Source organism: Xiphophorus hellerii, chromosome 5, assembly GCF_003331165.1.
Source record: "Xiphophorus hellerii strain 12219 chromosome 5, Xiphophorus_hellerii-4.1, whole genome shotgun sequence".
NCBI lineage: Eukaryota > Metazoa > Chordata > Actinopteri > Cyprinodontiformes > Poeciliidae > Xiphophorus > Xiphophorus hellerii.
Genome location: NC_045676.1, coordinates 20,259,097 through 20,274,938, shown reverse-complemented (window position 1 = coordinate 20,274,938; position 15,842 = coordinate 20,259,097). Strand labels below are relative to the sequence as shown.

The 15,842-nt window shown below is 39.1% G+C and overlaps 1 protein-coding gene across 2 annotated transcripts in view; it reads left to right on the top strand.

The window, feature by feature from the left end:
• grk4 (G protein-coupled receptor kinase 4) overlaps window positions 1–15,842 on the top strand; it is a 57,151-nt gene that overhangs the window by 8,871 nt on the left and 32,438 nt on the right. For both annotated transcript variants that reach the window (XM_032562310.1, XM_032562311.1), the window contains exon 2: window positions 15,282–15,377. In XM_032562310.1, coding sequence (XP_032418201.1) covers window positions 15,282–15,377 — 96 coding nt within the window. The remainder of the gene's footprint in view (window positions 1–15,281; window positions 15,378–15,842) is intronic.

Sequence of the window (15,842 nt, the reverse complement as noted above, 5' to 3'; positions counted from 1 at the left end):
ATGTGGGGAGAGAGAGACGGGCTGTGTTGCATGCTCAGCTCTGCTGCATGCCACTCGTTGTGTATGTGTTTAGCTGGATCGTTAAAACATGACGAGGCACTTTTTTGAAGCACCACAAGAATATAGGGATAGTTAAACCAGCTGTCTTGTTAAATGCAGAATAACGCCTAACAAGACAGCCGTGAAGCTGTTTTTATCAATGTACAGTGCCTTGCAAAAGTATTCATACACATTTTTCTTCAACTACAAACTTTACTATTTTTTTAAAAATTCTGATTTCAACAGATTTTTCCCACAGTCTGGAAAAGTCTGGAGCCTGCCCTCAGCTTTCTTGATCTGCTTTCGTGAACTAAATGAATTCCTGCATTCATTTCTTATAATAACACAAAAAGCATCAGAAGTTACCTGATTAGTAGACAGAACCCCACCTGTGTGTAATTTAATCTTGGTAATAGGGCTGTTGTAAACGAATATTTTAGTAATTGAGTAATCTATCGATCATTCTCACGATTAATCGAGTAATCTGATAAAAAAATTTATAAAATAAAATAATGATAAATTTGGCATAACACCGGTGTTACTATCGGATATCAATATCAGTCCAATTTTTCATTTTTGAGCGTCTCTAACAGTTACTTTTTTGTAGTTTAATTTGCATAATTTAAGGTTTTTCTTGCATAATTTAAGGTTTTGGTTACTCACATTTGGTGTGTACCTTAGTATTTAATTTGTATTTTGTATTCTTTTGCACTTTTGCTTACTGTGTGTTAACTTTGTGTTTTGCCTGGGAGCTGCTGGTAACTTCAATTTCCTGAGGGAGTCTTCCCAAAGGATCAATAAAGTACAAGTCTAAGTCTAAGTCTAGAAAACTAACCTGTAACAATAACAGCTCGCTTTCTAAGTTAACCGGAAGAAAAGTCATACAAAGATCTGAAATTATATTAAATTTAATAATAAAGAGGCAGGCTCACAAATACACTTATAAAAAAATGTCTGTGCTCCAGCTTTTAGTTTATGTATTCATCTTCAGTCAGTTTAATAGATGAACTCTCACCTTGCCCCATACCTGTCAGGCTTTGGGTTTGAGAATACAGGAAATGTCGCCTGGAATGGGGGATTTGGGGTGGTGAGTGGGGGGCAGGAGAACGAACGAACGTAAGATGGGGGTGCAGGGGAGGAAATAGACCAGGGGACAGATGATCGGTAATCCAGGGGACGAACGTAAGAACGGGGGGGGAGCAATATGGGATATTTACGGCACCTTCGTTCATCACATTCAGAAACTCATCTACCAGTCATGTACTGCCACCCACGATGATTTCCACCACCCATTTGTTGAGACTGGGGTAATATGAAATTTATTGTGCTGTTCGTCCGTAAAGTTACACTAACACTGTAACCATCAGCTACTCGGCCACCCGCCGTCTTCAGTCTATCTGCTCACCTGTATAAATACTCCCGCAGTGCTCTTTAAAAAAATTTTTTTTATTTAACCAGGTAAACCCCATTGAGATCTGGATCTCATTTTCAAGAGGGACCTGGGCAAAACGAACCACCAATCGCTTTGAACTAGCAGCTCCCGGAGGAGAAAGGCTGTCGTACTCCAGGCATCAAGCCAGTCATTTTAAGGATGCCTATTGGTCCCCCAAAAACTATGAAATCCTGGGCATTATCATAAATCAATAAAATCCACACGGGCCAAACTTGAAAATTGGACGTTATGCCGCTAACACTTAGCTTTCATCAACAACTGAAGTCAGAGCTCCGCGTAATGCAAATAATGTTCGGGCCGGAACAAGGTGCGCTAAATAATAAAACATAAATTAACGACGCTTTGAGGCAGGTAAATTTTCCTCGGAATTTTGATAATCGAGGCACTACAATCATTCGAGGAATCGTTTCAGCCCTACTTGGTATAAATGCAGATGTTTTCTATGACGGTCTCAGCGGTTCGTAGAACTTTAGTGAACAAACGGCATCAAGAAGACAAAGTGTGACAAAGTTCAAGGGAAGTGAAAAACTCTGCAAGTGCTTTAAAAATACAAGTTTACCCCACGCTGAAGTTGTTTTTCTTTAATGGAAATCTTGTTGTAAATGTGTTAAATGTCAGAGGTTCCTCCTGCTTTTTTGACTTTTCCTCTGGTAACATTCCCAGAATCACCATTTTTGCGTCTGCCCTTGGTGTTTCATGTCAGTCCACCCTTCAGGGTGACCTGGCGTCCTGTCTTATCAGAGATAATTGCGTGTGCGTAATAAGTGCTGCGTGTTCCAGCCTCAAGGCCTCGGTGATCGTCTTCCTGCTCCTTCAGCCCGGCCATGAAATCGACCGAAGGGCCCTTCATCAGAGGGACAGCTGGAGATAACTTGCATCCAATCCTTCTTTCATTTTTGCCCTATTAGACCCACAGAGTCAGTCTGTGTCTCAAGTTTAGTCTCACAGTGTTCCCTCGTCCAGCCGTCCCTCCCCCGTCTCCCCCAGGACTCTGGGAAAACAGGGGTCGGTTTTCAAGCAAGATCTCGCCTCTGTTTGATGGAATATGTTGAGTTCAGAGAGAGATGGAGAGGAGGAAGGAAGGCCTTGCAAAACCCACACAGCAGCGCACTGCTGGAAATGAGCAAAAGCGCGTTTGTGTCGATGCCCTGTGTGTGTCTCTTTCTGCTCATGTGAAAAACGGCGAGTCCCAACTCATGTGAGACCCACCGCCATGTCCTGTCCTGCCTTTCTCCTCAGTGCCGCAATGCTGTTCACAGTTTGGTGCGTGACCCACACTTTCTCCCATGACCATATGGCGCTGGAGGAAAATCTGTCTGTAAAGAATTAATGAAGGCATGACGAGAGGAGAGCAGTTTTTAATGGAGAAGGGCAGCAAGAGGGAGGTGAGGATTACAGTTGCACATTTCTCCTGATGTGCGTCTTTGAGCGAACATTTACAGATGGATTATATTATGCAAACACTGGGCCTTGGCTTGGAAAAGGCGACGAAGTCCGACGCAGCTAATGTTTTTCCTATTAGGGGGTTACACCAGTCAATCACTCACTGTAAGGTGGCGTGGCTGGAAAAGCAGCCAGGAGTTCATTTGTTACCACCACACTCCTGTGTGTGTGTGTGTGTAAGCTCATTTTACCATGGAGCCAACAGTGGCTGACCATCTCTTTGCTTCCTACCACTTTATCGTTGTGTTTCTGTGAGAGTGCTGCAGCTGTTGGATCTCCACCTACAGACTCAGAACTATTCATACCCCTGACAGATAAAGTCAGGGGTTTGTTACCTGTTTTAAAGTAACAGGTTTCCATTAGCTGGAATCGATAATGAAGCTTTAGAGCAGCCCAGACAGAGTCCTGACTTGAATCACGTAGTGAGTGCTGAAGATTAGGGTGATGACATTGAGGCTTTCCAACCTAAAAGACTTTGAGCTTATTGCAATTATGTGTTTAATACATGCAAAGAAGAGGTCAGCTATTGCAAAAAAATTATTTGATTGTTATATTACCAAGACAGACTTTTAAAATAATTTTATGAAAGGAGTATATGTAACTTTTTCAACATATTTCACATTCTAGTCATTTCATTCCGATATTTATATTCCTTGTACTTTGCTCTGTTAACATTTGGGGAATTCCTGTCTTCTTCCCAATCATAAACTAACTTCTTAGATGAATAAAAATAGCTTTAGCTAATAACTGCCAGGGTTATGAATAATTGCGAGCCTCCCTCTATCTTCAGTCCACAATGCAACTCTCACCGGCACAGAGTTGTGACTGTGAATATCTTGGCAAAAAAAACATGCTGGTAAACACTGCTATCAGTGTTTTTGGAAAGTTGGAAAAGTAGTTAAGTTTGTAATTTAAGTTACGTCACAACATGTTTGGATTTGTTGAAATGCAGTTTATATTTCTCTTTAACTCCCATAATTGAGGCTTTGTCAGTGTTTTTATTTTTACCAAACATTGCTTCATTTAGAAGAGAATCTCCAGAATTTGAGAAGGAATGCATGGAAATGTGGCGTTTCTCCTCTAGCTCCAGGAAAATAGTTTAGTTTTTGCTCCATGAAGATTTTTTTTTTGACGGAAATAAAGACAAGCCGGGGAAAAAAGAAAGATTGACCATTGCTTTGGGTGTTTATGTAAAATCTTAAGACATTTTACTACTTTAAAAACAGAATATACATGCTTTTTAAAAAAGTTTTTAATGATGAGTGTATCTCGTATAAATGACATCTTGTCAGACATCACTCATATACCAGTATTTTACTTAAAAAATAAATAATATATTGTAGTTAGATTTCCACAATGCCATTTCCTGAAAAACTAGGTTCCTTCAATAGAAAAGGAAAAAACTCACCAACCTATCCATCATTCAGTTGATTTTCTAAGAAACACTTTCTTGAAACTTGAATTTTAGCCAGAGCAGTCAGAGCCTAATACTGCCATTCATCCGTTTATAAACGAAACTAAAGTTATTCAAACTTCAGTAGTGATTTAAGTGCAAAATTGTTAACAAATATTCATCAATCTGGATTTTTTACAGATGATTTCTGAAGAATTAAGTGTGTGTGAAGGCACATTAAAAATCTAAAATAGACAAAATAGTAACAAAGAACACTGAATGTTTTTTTTAAAGAAGTTTCATATAAATGGAAATAATCTCACTCTTTCTTTCTGTTAGTTTTGTTTTTCTTTTCTCCACACAGGTTGACAAACTTTGACACAGCTGTCATCACGGCATTAGCAATAGCACACAGTTCATGTTTGCAGTGAATCAGCTCCTAAGGAAAGTTGCTGTTGTGATTTCTGAAAAGATAAGATATTTTCTGTTTGTGTTTTTGATAATGAGAACCTAAAAAGATGCAGAAATACCTATTTAGCTTTTGTTGCATGTCCTTTTGTTAAACTGTTGACGGGCAGAAAAATCAGCAACAATGAACTAAGGCGAATCAAAAAACACCTTGACACATGTTGGCCATTTAGGTAAACAAAAGTGCATCTTCATACTTGAGCAGCAGGTTGATCTTTTGACATCAACCTGTCATCTTTTTTAGCGCTTCTGTCACTTAAAAGCGATGCGGCGGCTTGTCCCAGGATGTTGGAGGATGATCTCAGCCCCGGTTGTGGCTCGGCTGTGAACGCGCAAAACTTTCCTGAAGCCGCTGTTTATGCAGGGCCCCTGCTCTCTCGGAGGAGAGAACCAAAGTTAAATAAATACTCGCTCCATCCTGTCTGCATTAAGGGCCTGCACACATGGCTTTGACGTCAGAGTAACATTAAACAGGGTGGGGTGGCCCAGCTGGCTGTGACAGACGTATGTGCACATGCTCCCCCACTCCCACACAGCTTGCCTTCTCCGTCTTTTCTTCTCGGGAACCTTGACCTGTTTTGTCATTTCCTTCAGCATTTCAGTGCAGTCCAATTTATTTAATCCAAACTGAAATCGACAACTTTTCATGCTGGAATAATGCATAAATACTGCCAGTTTTGAGGCATAAGACCAAGAACGTCACAATTAGCCTGGGTCTTTTTTTTTTGGTTTTTTTTGCACATCTGGTTTTATCCATCCTTCTTGCTTTAGTTATTTTCTGCTCCGTCAGAGTAAAACATTATTTCACTGTTATCCCATACTCTACTCAGTGAGAGCTGCCCTCCTTTTGCATGTCCCGTTTTTTTCACAACAGCAGTAGATTTTCTGTTTGTGCGCAAAACTAGTCTGAATTTGCTTTTGTATTTGCCCTCCAGTCCCACAACTGGTCTGTCAGCATACCAACCCTCAGGAATATCAGTTGGATGAGCTCTTCAGAGCTTCGTCAGAGCAACATGATTAGTTGTTGTTTGTAATCTCTCCATTCTGCTCATTCAGGTTTTGGCCTCAATATGGATTCTTTTGAAGTTTTGTCTGACTGCCTTCTTTTCAAAAAAAAACTTACAGCTTTCAGTCAGTTTTATCTAATTATCCAAATCAATATCATCACGTAATTAAAGAATTATCAGTTTTATCATTCTCACTTGTGATGTGCAGATTTTTAACTAAAAGATCAAACCCAAACCATCTGGTTCACTCACACTCACCAGTTCTCCTGGTACAGTACTGCCATCGAGGAGTACTGGGATTTTAGGAAGCTGTGGTTGTAAAAATGCAAATATTTCATACTGTTACCATTTTGAGATGCCAGAGAAAATGTCAAATAGTTTTTTCTGTCTTTATGAACCACAGAGTAAAACTGTGCTGACCCTCCCCCACCTGTTGCTGTGGACTGTCGTTCACTGAGCTGAAAGAAGGCTGCTGTGGCTTCAATATGGGATCAGTGTAGCTCTCTTTGTTTTGTCTTTAATGCAGCCGTTCATCGGACATGCATGGCTACATTAATGAAATAAGAGGGTTGATTTAATAGTTTTACGGTACGGTACTCAACTGTAGGCTGTTTTAAACTAATCCAAGTCCGATGTGTTTGTTAAGCAACTGACTGCAGGCCCCACCTGTGCAGATGGACTGAATAATTAGCCAGACTGTTTCTCACTGTGACTCGTACTCTGACTCACAGGACCACAGTGTACTTTTCTGTCTTTGTATTGGAATTCAAATTTAAAAAGTAATTATGTTAAATTACAGTACTTTTATTACTATAAGCCACTACTTTTTCCCCCACGCCTATAGCCCGGTTCGGCTTTTCTGTGTATTTTTCTTCAACCGCCAGGGGGCTCATTAGCAGGAAGTGAATCATTGGAAGTCAAAATTGGAAATCAAGGAAGAAAGTGCTGATTTTTATTTAGAACAAGCACATGCTAGCAGCAGGTATGACGGAGAAATGTTTTCAAACTCATATGATGCAGCTTTTAAGTTGAGGGCTGTCGATCTGGCAGTACAGGAGGGAAATAGAGCCGCTGCACGTAAACTCGGCGTGAACGAATCCATGGTTCAGCGTTGGAGATGCAGGGCTGCGTCCTTAATAAATCCAGCAGATTTATGGAAAACCGAGAGCGGCAGAGATACCACATTTCCAGATTTTGTTTCTAAAAATTTGTAGGTGCGGCTTATAGTATGGTGCGCTCTATTGTCCGGAAAATACGGTAAATAAATTTCCTCAGTGTTTTTTTTTTTGTTGTTTTTTTTAATGCTACCACCCAGAAAGCATTTTACATTGGAGAACGTTGACTGAGAGTCCAAAGAAGAGGGGGATATCAGATAAGAAGGAACACCATCTTCTCTTCCCTGAAACATTAGCTGGAATGTTAGTGAACTGTCAGATGCGGGACAAAAGCAAAGCACTAAAGATGTCTTGTAGTTTAAACAATTGGTTTGGAGCCTGTTTTGTATTTAGATAATTTAAAGTTCTCCACATGCATGAACTTTCACCGACTCTACACCAAAACAAACTTTAAAAAAAGATTGATGCAGAGTAAATGTCAAAAAGTTGTCCTAGACACCAAGTACTGTCTTGAGTTAGTTAAACCTTTGTGTTTTGGTCCCAAGAATAGTAGCATCGCTTTCCGTTTAGATTCAAAAACTTAGTTTAGCAGGAATGTACCCGTTTCAATCCTCCCTTCCTAATTAAAATGAAAACAATTTAGTTTATAAAAAACAGCCAGTTTTAATTTCAAACCAAACTGTCTCATTATTTCTGCTTACGCAACCGCATGACGTGTCCTTGAGTAAAACTTCTAAAAGCTGCATTTTGTAAACATGAGGCATTATTTGAGTGTTGGCCTAATAGAACAAAAAGATTAACTGAATCAAGCTGTTTTCGTGAACTTTTGGAACTATAATTTTGACACATCTTGTGAAAAAAACCCAACAGTTTAACTTACAATTTAAGTGCCTTCGACAGAGATACTTGTTTATTCTTCATCCAGAATGTCAAGAGTCAAAATCACACAATAACTATTTTCCCCCAGATGAATTGATCTCAGTGGATACTTAAACTGATCAACAAATGGCATTTTCTCAGTTTTTATGCCATTAAACCATGGGATCAGATGATGCTAAAAGCAGAAGTATTTTTTTTTACATTGTGAAAATAATTTCTTTATTATCTTACAAAAATAGAGGGGAAAAGTGTATTGCAGAAGCATGCATACTGCATAAACATAATCTTGCATGTCAATTTGTGGTTTTGCACATGTTTTACTGATCCTGCTCGGCTCATGTTCTTGTTGAAACTGTCAGATGTCGTTGGTGGGACAGCTGGTGTCTCATGAACTTCGGGGCAGAGGATTTTCCTCTGATGCTGTTGAGCTACACGCTCTCCATCAGCAAGAGCTTGTGTCCACTATCTACTGAAAAACAACGTGCTTCACCATAGATCCTGTTGGGTTTCAGCCAGCTGAATCTGTGTTTTAGAGAATGTGTTTAGTGACACTTTGACTTCCTGACACTAATTTTAGCTGATTGAAGTTTTTATTTAACAACTAATAATACAAAAATGCATAAAAACACACCTTTTCTACTTCTAGTCTTGATTTTTCATCAATTATTCACACTGGGAGTGGAGGCGATATTTGTGAAAGCAGTCGCTTTACAAAGATTTCTAAGCAGAGACCAATTGATTATGTATTTTAGCGTCTTCTATGGATGACAGTGAGGTAAGCACAGGTAACACCACTGAGAAAGTGATGTCCTTGTGGTCCCAAACCTTCTTCTCCCCATAGACTAGCTGGCTGAACTGAAAAACGTGCGTTTTAAAGGGTGGTAGCAGAAATAATTACTAAAGCAATGGAAGTCGACTCAGGAGGGCGAACCAATAGCAAACCTCTGTGCTGGGTTGCACATTCCCTATGAAGCAGAGAAATTACACATGAACTACATCCCTTGAATTGCTGTTTTAAGAGAATGACTGTAACCTCTGTACTTCTGTGACTTGCTTCAGCCTTATGTTTCATTACTGCGCTTTAGTTCAGCTGATCAGCTTCTGTTGGTTGTACCTAATACTTGGTTGAACCTCAGGCGATTTGACCTTTTTCACAATTATGGAACAAGATACCATTAAATATTAGACAATATTCTTGCTGTTTTTTTAAACACTGATAAATAAAAAGGTTCCTTTTTTATGTCAAATAAAAAAGGAACCTTGCTGTGTAAATCTTTCAGTCATCTTCTTTTCTGCTGCAAGTCATGCTCTCTCCAATACAAAAGTTTTATTTTGGTCATCTTCTTGCATCTCTTTTCCCTGACTTCATTCACACATTGGCATCGCTTGCAACAGAGATTGTTGATGTCAGCATAACTGGTGTGTTCACTGATCCTAAAAAAAAGATTGTTTTCAGCTTCCAACCAGCTGGTCACTAGTGCTGATCAAGCTGAAAATCATCCACATCCGTTTAACGGTTCATTTATTGGTGCTTCTCTAAAGCTACCCATTGATTTTAGTTAATGAAAAATGTTATTTCTTAAAACAGGATTCCCCCTGCCTCCCCAATTGAATCTTTGTATTTAAATAAAGGTTTAGATTTCTCTAAATTTTTTGTGAGACTTATCTTTTCTACATTTTCACCAGGGATGCCAGTGAAAGTGAAGGTCGCTGCTTTTGGAGAATAGAAAGCTGTATTTTGAAAATGCTGTGCAGTCAGCACTGTCCTTATCAGGTTTTGCTTCAGCAAATTATTACTGCAAACAGACGGGTGTGGTTTTTCTCATAGTATTTGGTCTTCCATTCTGACTACACAGGAATGTTTCCTGGCTGTTTCACTACCTTCTCTTAAATCAGCCGATCCCCAATAAAGAAGCTGATAAAGAAACACGTTGAATGATGGCCGTCCTTTCGACAGATTGACGTCTGTCCAGCTCTCAGGACTTTCCTTGTCATCCTAGGAAGGCTTCAACTTTGACCTCATTCCCCACTCAACCACTGTACTTTACAAACAGGATAACAATAGGCCAGGAAGTCCTGATAGCACATGCAGTGTGGAAAAAGGGTTGTGGTTTTTGTCGGAAGTACAACAAGCAACTTAACTGAATCCAGGAGTAGTAAGTGAGAATGGCTCTTCTTACACTAAACCGCAGAATGTTTAATGACTTTTGAAATAAAATCATATCTGTTAAACGGACTATTAATCCATTTCCCCTGACAGTAGTTGCATATTTTCCTTCTGTCCCCTGAGGACAAAAGGTACAAAGAACTAAAATAATTATTTTATTTATGAAGTTTAATAAACTTTGACTCATCCCACTCATCTGAAGTCTTCTGTTTCTGGCAGACATGATGCTGTTGGTTTTAGTGTATCCATGTGAGATGTAAGTGTGGTTAAATGTGTTCTTCTGAGGCGAGAAATGGTTCTCTGCCCACCTTTGACTGCTTATCCGAGGCAAAAATGATAAATACCTGTGAATACCACAGTGACGGTTGATGCAGGAGTGAATGACAATAAATCCCTCTTATTTTGCCTTTGAAAGCCATATATGAAGAGGTGGCTGACATTTTTCTACTCTTTGTAAAACAGACTTCCATGACTATTAACCAGCGAAGTGAAATAATACAAGGTTTATTTCTCGATCCTTCTGAAAGCAAAAAGACCGTTCACAAGTTTTCTGTTGGCTGCTTGGCAAAAAAAAAAAAAGAGACATGAAAGGATTTACTGTTTTCTGCACTTAGTGCGGCATTATAATTTTAAGCTGCTTTAGCTCTGTGTAAGCATATCTTCTCTAGAGCAGTCAGGAGAACTCAAACACATGAGATTCAATGTCTGTTTCCTCTTCTCTTGGGGAATTTGAGGTCTATAGCTGTTTTTTGTGGGCCCTTGTGATTTGATACATTGTTTTTTTTTTTAATTACATATATCAGCACTAACATTGGTATGGGATGATATTAGTCATTTTTTACCGTATCGGTCCGATAAATAAAATTGGGTCTATATTATTGACCGATATTTATTTCCATTTTGTTTCTGGAGGATGATGGGAGGAAGTTGGTCATGTGGTATTTGTTTGGTCATGTGACAGTGATAGTGAGGCAGCGCAGGACTGTGGGGAGTTTACCTGAAGCAGAAAGCAGTAGTAAAGCCAATTTTTTATTTTTCAAGATGTCAAGAGTAGTACAATATGACATTGGTAAATGTCAACTATCAGACATAACAGCCATATTGGTATTGACCCAAATTTTCTCACTGGTGCATGCTTTAATTCTGGTATTTCCTACAATTGCTCCTTCCTCATCGTCTTAGTATAATGCTAGGACTTCTGTTTGACATCATAAAATAAACAGTTAAGCTACAACCAGCCTATATTTACGATTTGGAGGAGTATGTGCCTTTCCCCCTGCTGGTAGTCCAGCATATATTGATTTCTATGCATTATCATGGAAAATTGTGGACTGTTCATTCTGGTTGCTTAGTAAACTCCTTTTGCTTGCAACTGGAACAATGTTGGGACTTAATATGAATAGCAGCCAGTCCAATGTGGCCATGAAGAAGTTGTATGCTTAGGCTGAGGCCAGTGTTGGAAGTCATGCTTTCAAATCTCTGATGATCTATTTTGTTGCTCGTGTGCCACATGTCATGGATAAGGTAACGCTCCTGATAGTAGACACCTACACGCTCCTGATATGCTGAATCCCACCATAGCAGCTTTGTACATGCTCCAGACTTTCTAACAAGTCTTCACTTGTTAGATGTGAAACACACAGCTTTCTTGAAGAACTCCATGAAAACCTGCCAAGATCATCTGCATTCTGGCAGATTTTTCACATTGTGTTGTAGTCTTAATCCAAAGGCAAAAGGGGCCCAACAGATGGTGCCAGAATTGCCCAAAATAGATGAGAGCTGAGCTATTGAGGGGCGTTCAAGGACTGATGTGAGGCAACATGAATGTAGGTTGAACTTATCATCAAACTCCATGCAGGATTATGATAGAATCAGATGATTATTTCCTTTTATCCTAATCTGCATGAAAAATAATACTCAAATAATCAAAATAAAACCCAAGCTTAAAATGATAGATTAAAGAGTTCATTTAGTTGGGTCTGGTGCCAGATTGTTAAAAGCTTCACTAACTCTATATATTAGTCTGTGTGTGTTCCCTAGAGAGTGTAGTCTTTTACCCTAATTTTGAGATTTTTCAATAGACTTCCCTTGGCTTCCCTCAGACTTTAGATTTTATCAAGATATGTAGTGTTACTGTTGTGGTAGAATAAAAGTAATAAAAACTATTTATTTCTTTGCAGTCTTTTTTTTAGGTGACAGTATGGCTAGGATTGCATGTCAGAGAAATAGGACAGTATCATAGACCCACAAAGAGAAATAGTGCTTTTATAAACATACCCATTTTTAATAGACGGAGATCGCTTGTATAATTAAGTGTGATTTTTATCACTAAATTGCACATAGTAGCTGCATTAGTTATATTTTGAGAGATCGGAAATATTAGACTCTTAGGACTCTGTTTATGCAAACCTGAGAATAATTACTCAGCATTTTTTACATGTCACTCTTTACATCAAAGTTTATTTTGTGTTAATAAACATGGTTATTTATTTGAAGGCTTACAAAAGCCTTTGTTTATCTAAATATATTAAATTACAAACCTTTGCCCCGCCAAAATAAGCCATTGCTAAATTCCTCTAGAGTCGGTTACGGATTGACGTCTTGTATTCTCCAAAATGTGAAACTCCTTGTTGTTACAACAAGTGTCTATCTTACCTTTTATGGATGAATAGCAGAAAGTTTCAGGAACAACGTCAACACTGACGATTATTGTTGTGCTTAGGTATGGTGCATTCACTGATCATCTGATAGAATCCGGGCAGTGGGAGGAAAAAGTTTGACCTAAACCGGGTTGACTGTTCAAACACCCACTCTGTCCATCTCAGTCGTTGTCCTTGGGCAAGACACTTCACCCGCCTTCCCCGCTGGTCAGGGGGCCCAGTGGCGCCGATTGTATCAAGTCTCTCTTCTGTCAGTCTGACCCAGGGCAGCTGTGGCTACAATGTAGCTCACCACCATTAACGTGTGAATGACTGAATGTAGTGTGAAGAGCTTTGGGATTCTCTGGACAACCCAATTAAAAAATAAATAAATAAAAGAAAGTAATTCTCACATAAAAAATACAAAATGGGATTGATCTAGTTTCTATTGGAGCTGGATTGTTAACTTAAACCAGTTTATTCTCAGTTTATTTTTTATTGACGTTTGGGTCTTCAGTTTTGATGCTATAATGTCATCCGATTTATCGAGTTTTTTTTATCTTGTGGAGTCAGTATATCATATATTATAGGTTCAAAAACATCAAATTTGCCTTTTTGTTTATAATGAATGTATATTCTTGCATCCAAAAATGCACAGAGAAAGTAATTTTTCCTGTGTTTAACAGATGTATTTATATTTGCTAGATGTCAGAATATTTAGAGATTTTTTATTACTTTGTTTACATGCACTAATAGTATTATTAGTTCATGTAAACTAATAATACATGCACTATTATTAGTACTATACTAATAATACTATTAGTATTCATAATACTAATAGTATTATTAGTGCATGTAAACAAAGTAATAAAAATGCACCTAATGCACCTTTAAACTGTTTGGTAAGGTCAGATAATGATAATGCATTGTTCTCCTCTGAAGTCACAAATGGAGGCAGACTTCTTAATGTGTTGTAAGGGTTTGCCTCAAAAAAAAAAAAAAAAAACAACACTTTGAGGCATTACCTCAAAAAATGGTCCTTGTATCACAAGGAGCATTTTCCATGATGTCCTTGCATGATGCATGACATCATGGAAAATGGATACAAATTCCAGATGCCTTAAGTTGCCACATTAATCTATTCAAACAGTGATATGAAAGTGAAAACACAATGAGGCTCCTCAGCCACCATACTGTTAGGGCTGAAACAAGTAATCAAATTACTCGTGATTGATAATTGAAATAATCGTCAACCAATTTAGAAATCGACTAATCGTTAAATGGAGTATACAGACTCAAAAAAGGCCATTTGCTGAATGGACAAAACGATCAGAGCAGTAATTAATTCAAAACTGTACAAAAATATTTTAATTTTGCATTTTAGATGGAAAATTGTTTTTTTTTTTGTAAATATGTTCTGCATATAACTCCTCAAATGCAATAGTTTTAGTTTCACCTGGTTTGAAATCTGAAAAAAATCCCCCTTTGAGTATCTTTTGCTATCCATTTATTAATCCAAAGAATAATCAATGGGTTAATAGCCCGTATTTTTTTATCTGCAGATCCATCTTTTGCTACACATGATCAAGCGAACACTAAAGGAATGCTGTATTGTTGCATTTTAGGCAATCCCATTTTTTTTTCTTACTCAAAAAAGTAATTGAAATATTTGGTTATCTGCATTTTTTAAAATGTATTTCTAATACTGGCTTGAGTGGTTTCATGAATGATCTGAAGAATGTGACAATTTATTTATATGATTAATCATCAGACTAAACGATACAATAATCGATTCTAAAGTAATCGTTAGTTAAAGCCCTTTATACTGTTTGGTAAATGAGGTGCATTCGGTGATTTGATTGAGATGTTTTGGTTTGAACTGTGTAATTTAACAAGAGAATAAAAGGGTGGTGGCAGCATCAGCATCTGTGGGTATTCTGCTTCAGGAAGAAAAGCTGCACTTCTCAAAATGATTGGAATTATGTGGAAAGAACATTAAATGGAAATATTGTAGCTACATATCAGGCACAAATTGGTGTTTAAAATACACAATGACCCTAATCGCACCACCAGATTAATTATAAAGTAAATGGGTTCAAACCCCCAGCAAAGTATTGAGAAGCTTGCAGACAGTAAGGACAAAAAGGGTGTGTGTATGTTTTAGTGAAGGTAAATGATTGGCTTCAACTGTAGATGCAAACACCCCCACACACGCACACACACACACTGCATCTGCTGTTGTGGGCAATCAGGCCCTACATAAAGGTTCCCAGACTTTCTGAGAACAATACTCACCACCTCTGTGTGTGTGTGATGGAGGTAATCTGTGAATGACGATTTAGTTTGGCTAATGTTTGACTGGGATCCACTTGGTGTGTGTGTGTGTGCGTGTGTATGTGTGAGACTCGTGATGTTTGAAGCTGTCAGCGTTCTTCATCACATGCTCCGTCATATTGCACAGAGGCGACTGGTGAGATGAAGCAGCTGTCCCTGTTTCTGGTCACACCAAGGTCAGCGTGCTTGAAGACATGCATGCAAGAGCAAACATAAACATTCACAACACACACAGAGACACATTTGGAGGAATGCTTTCATTGCTCCTGTGCTGAAAATGCTACTTGTTGGGTGCTCTGACTATCTGACATTAATCTCTCCTCCTTTTTTTTTCTGTCTTCCAGGTGGAGGAGGCAAGAGGAATGGCCGCAGTAAGAAATGGAAGGAGATGCTTAAACTCCCTCACATCAGCCAATGCGAGGAGCTTCGACGAACTATCGGTATGAGTGGCGGGCGCCCGCAGTGTCGTTGGGTTGTCGGGGTGTGTCTGACTTCGGGGAGAAGTTCATGTTGGACTTCCTTCCTGTTTCTCTTCGTCTCCACCCATGGTTACAGGCGGGTAGGGGCGGCGGAGGGCAGGAAACTGGGCGTGTGCGAGTGTGAACGTCTGAGGTGGGAGACTATCAATGTCGAGATGACTGCTCACAAGTTAAATCAGAACATGCACCCCTCTTCCTACTTTTAACACCACAGGTGAATTTGTGGTCCGGCCGGCCCCGTTGGGTTAGATTACAGTGCAGCCATTGTGGTGGTTCTGTGGATGCCACACTGCCCCAGAGTGCGTGTGTAGTTGTGCGTCACAGCTCTCGCTGCCAAAGATTGCAGGGCTACCCTCCCCCACATGCTCTCATGCCCTCCCTCTTCTCTATCTCCATGCGTACCTCCACCACTATCTGCATCTCTCT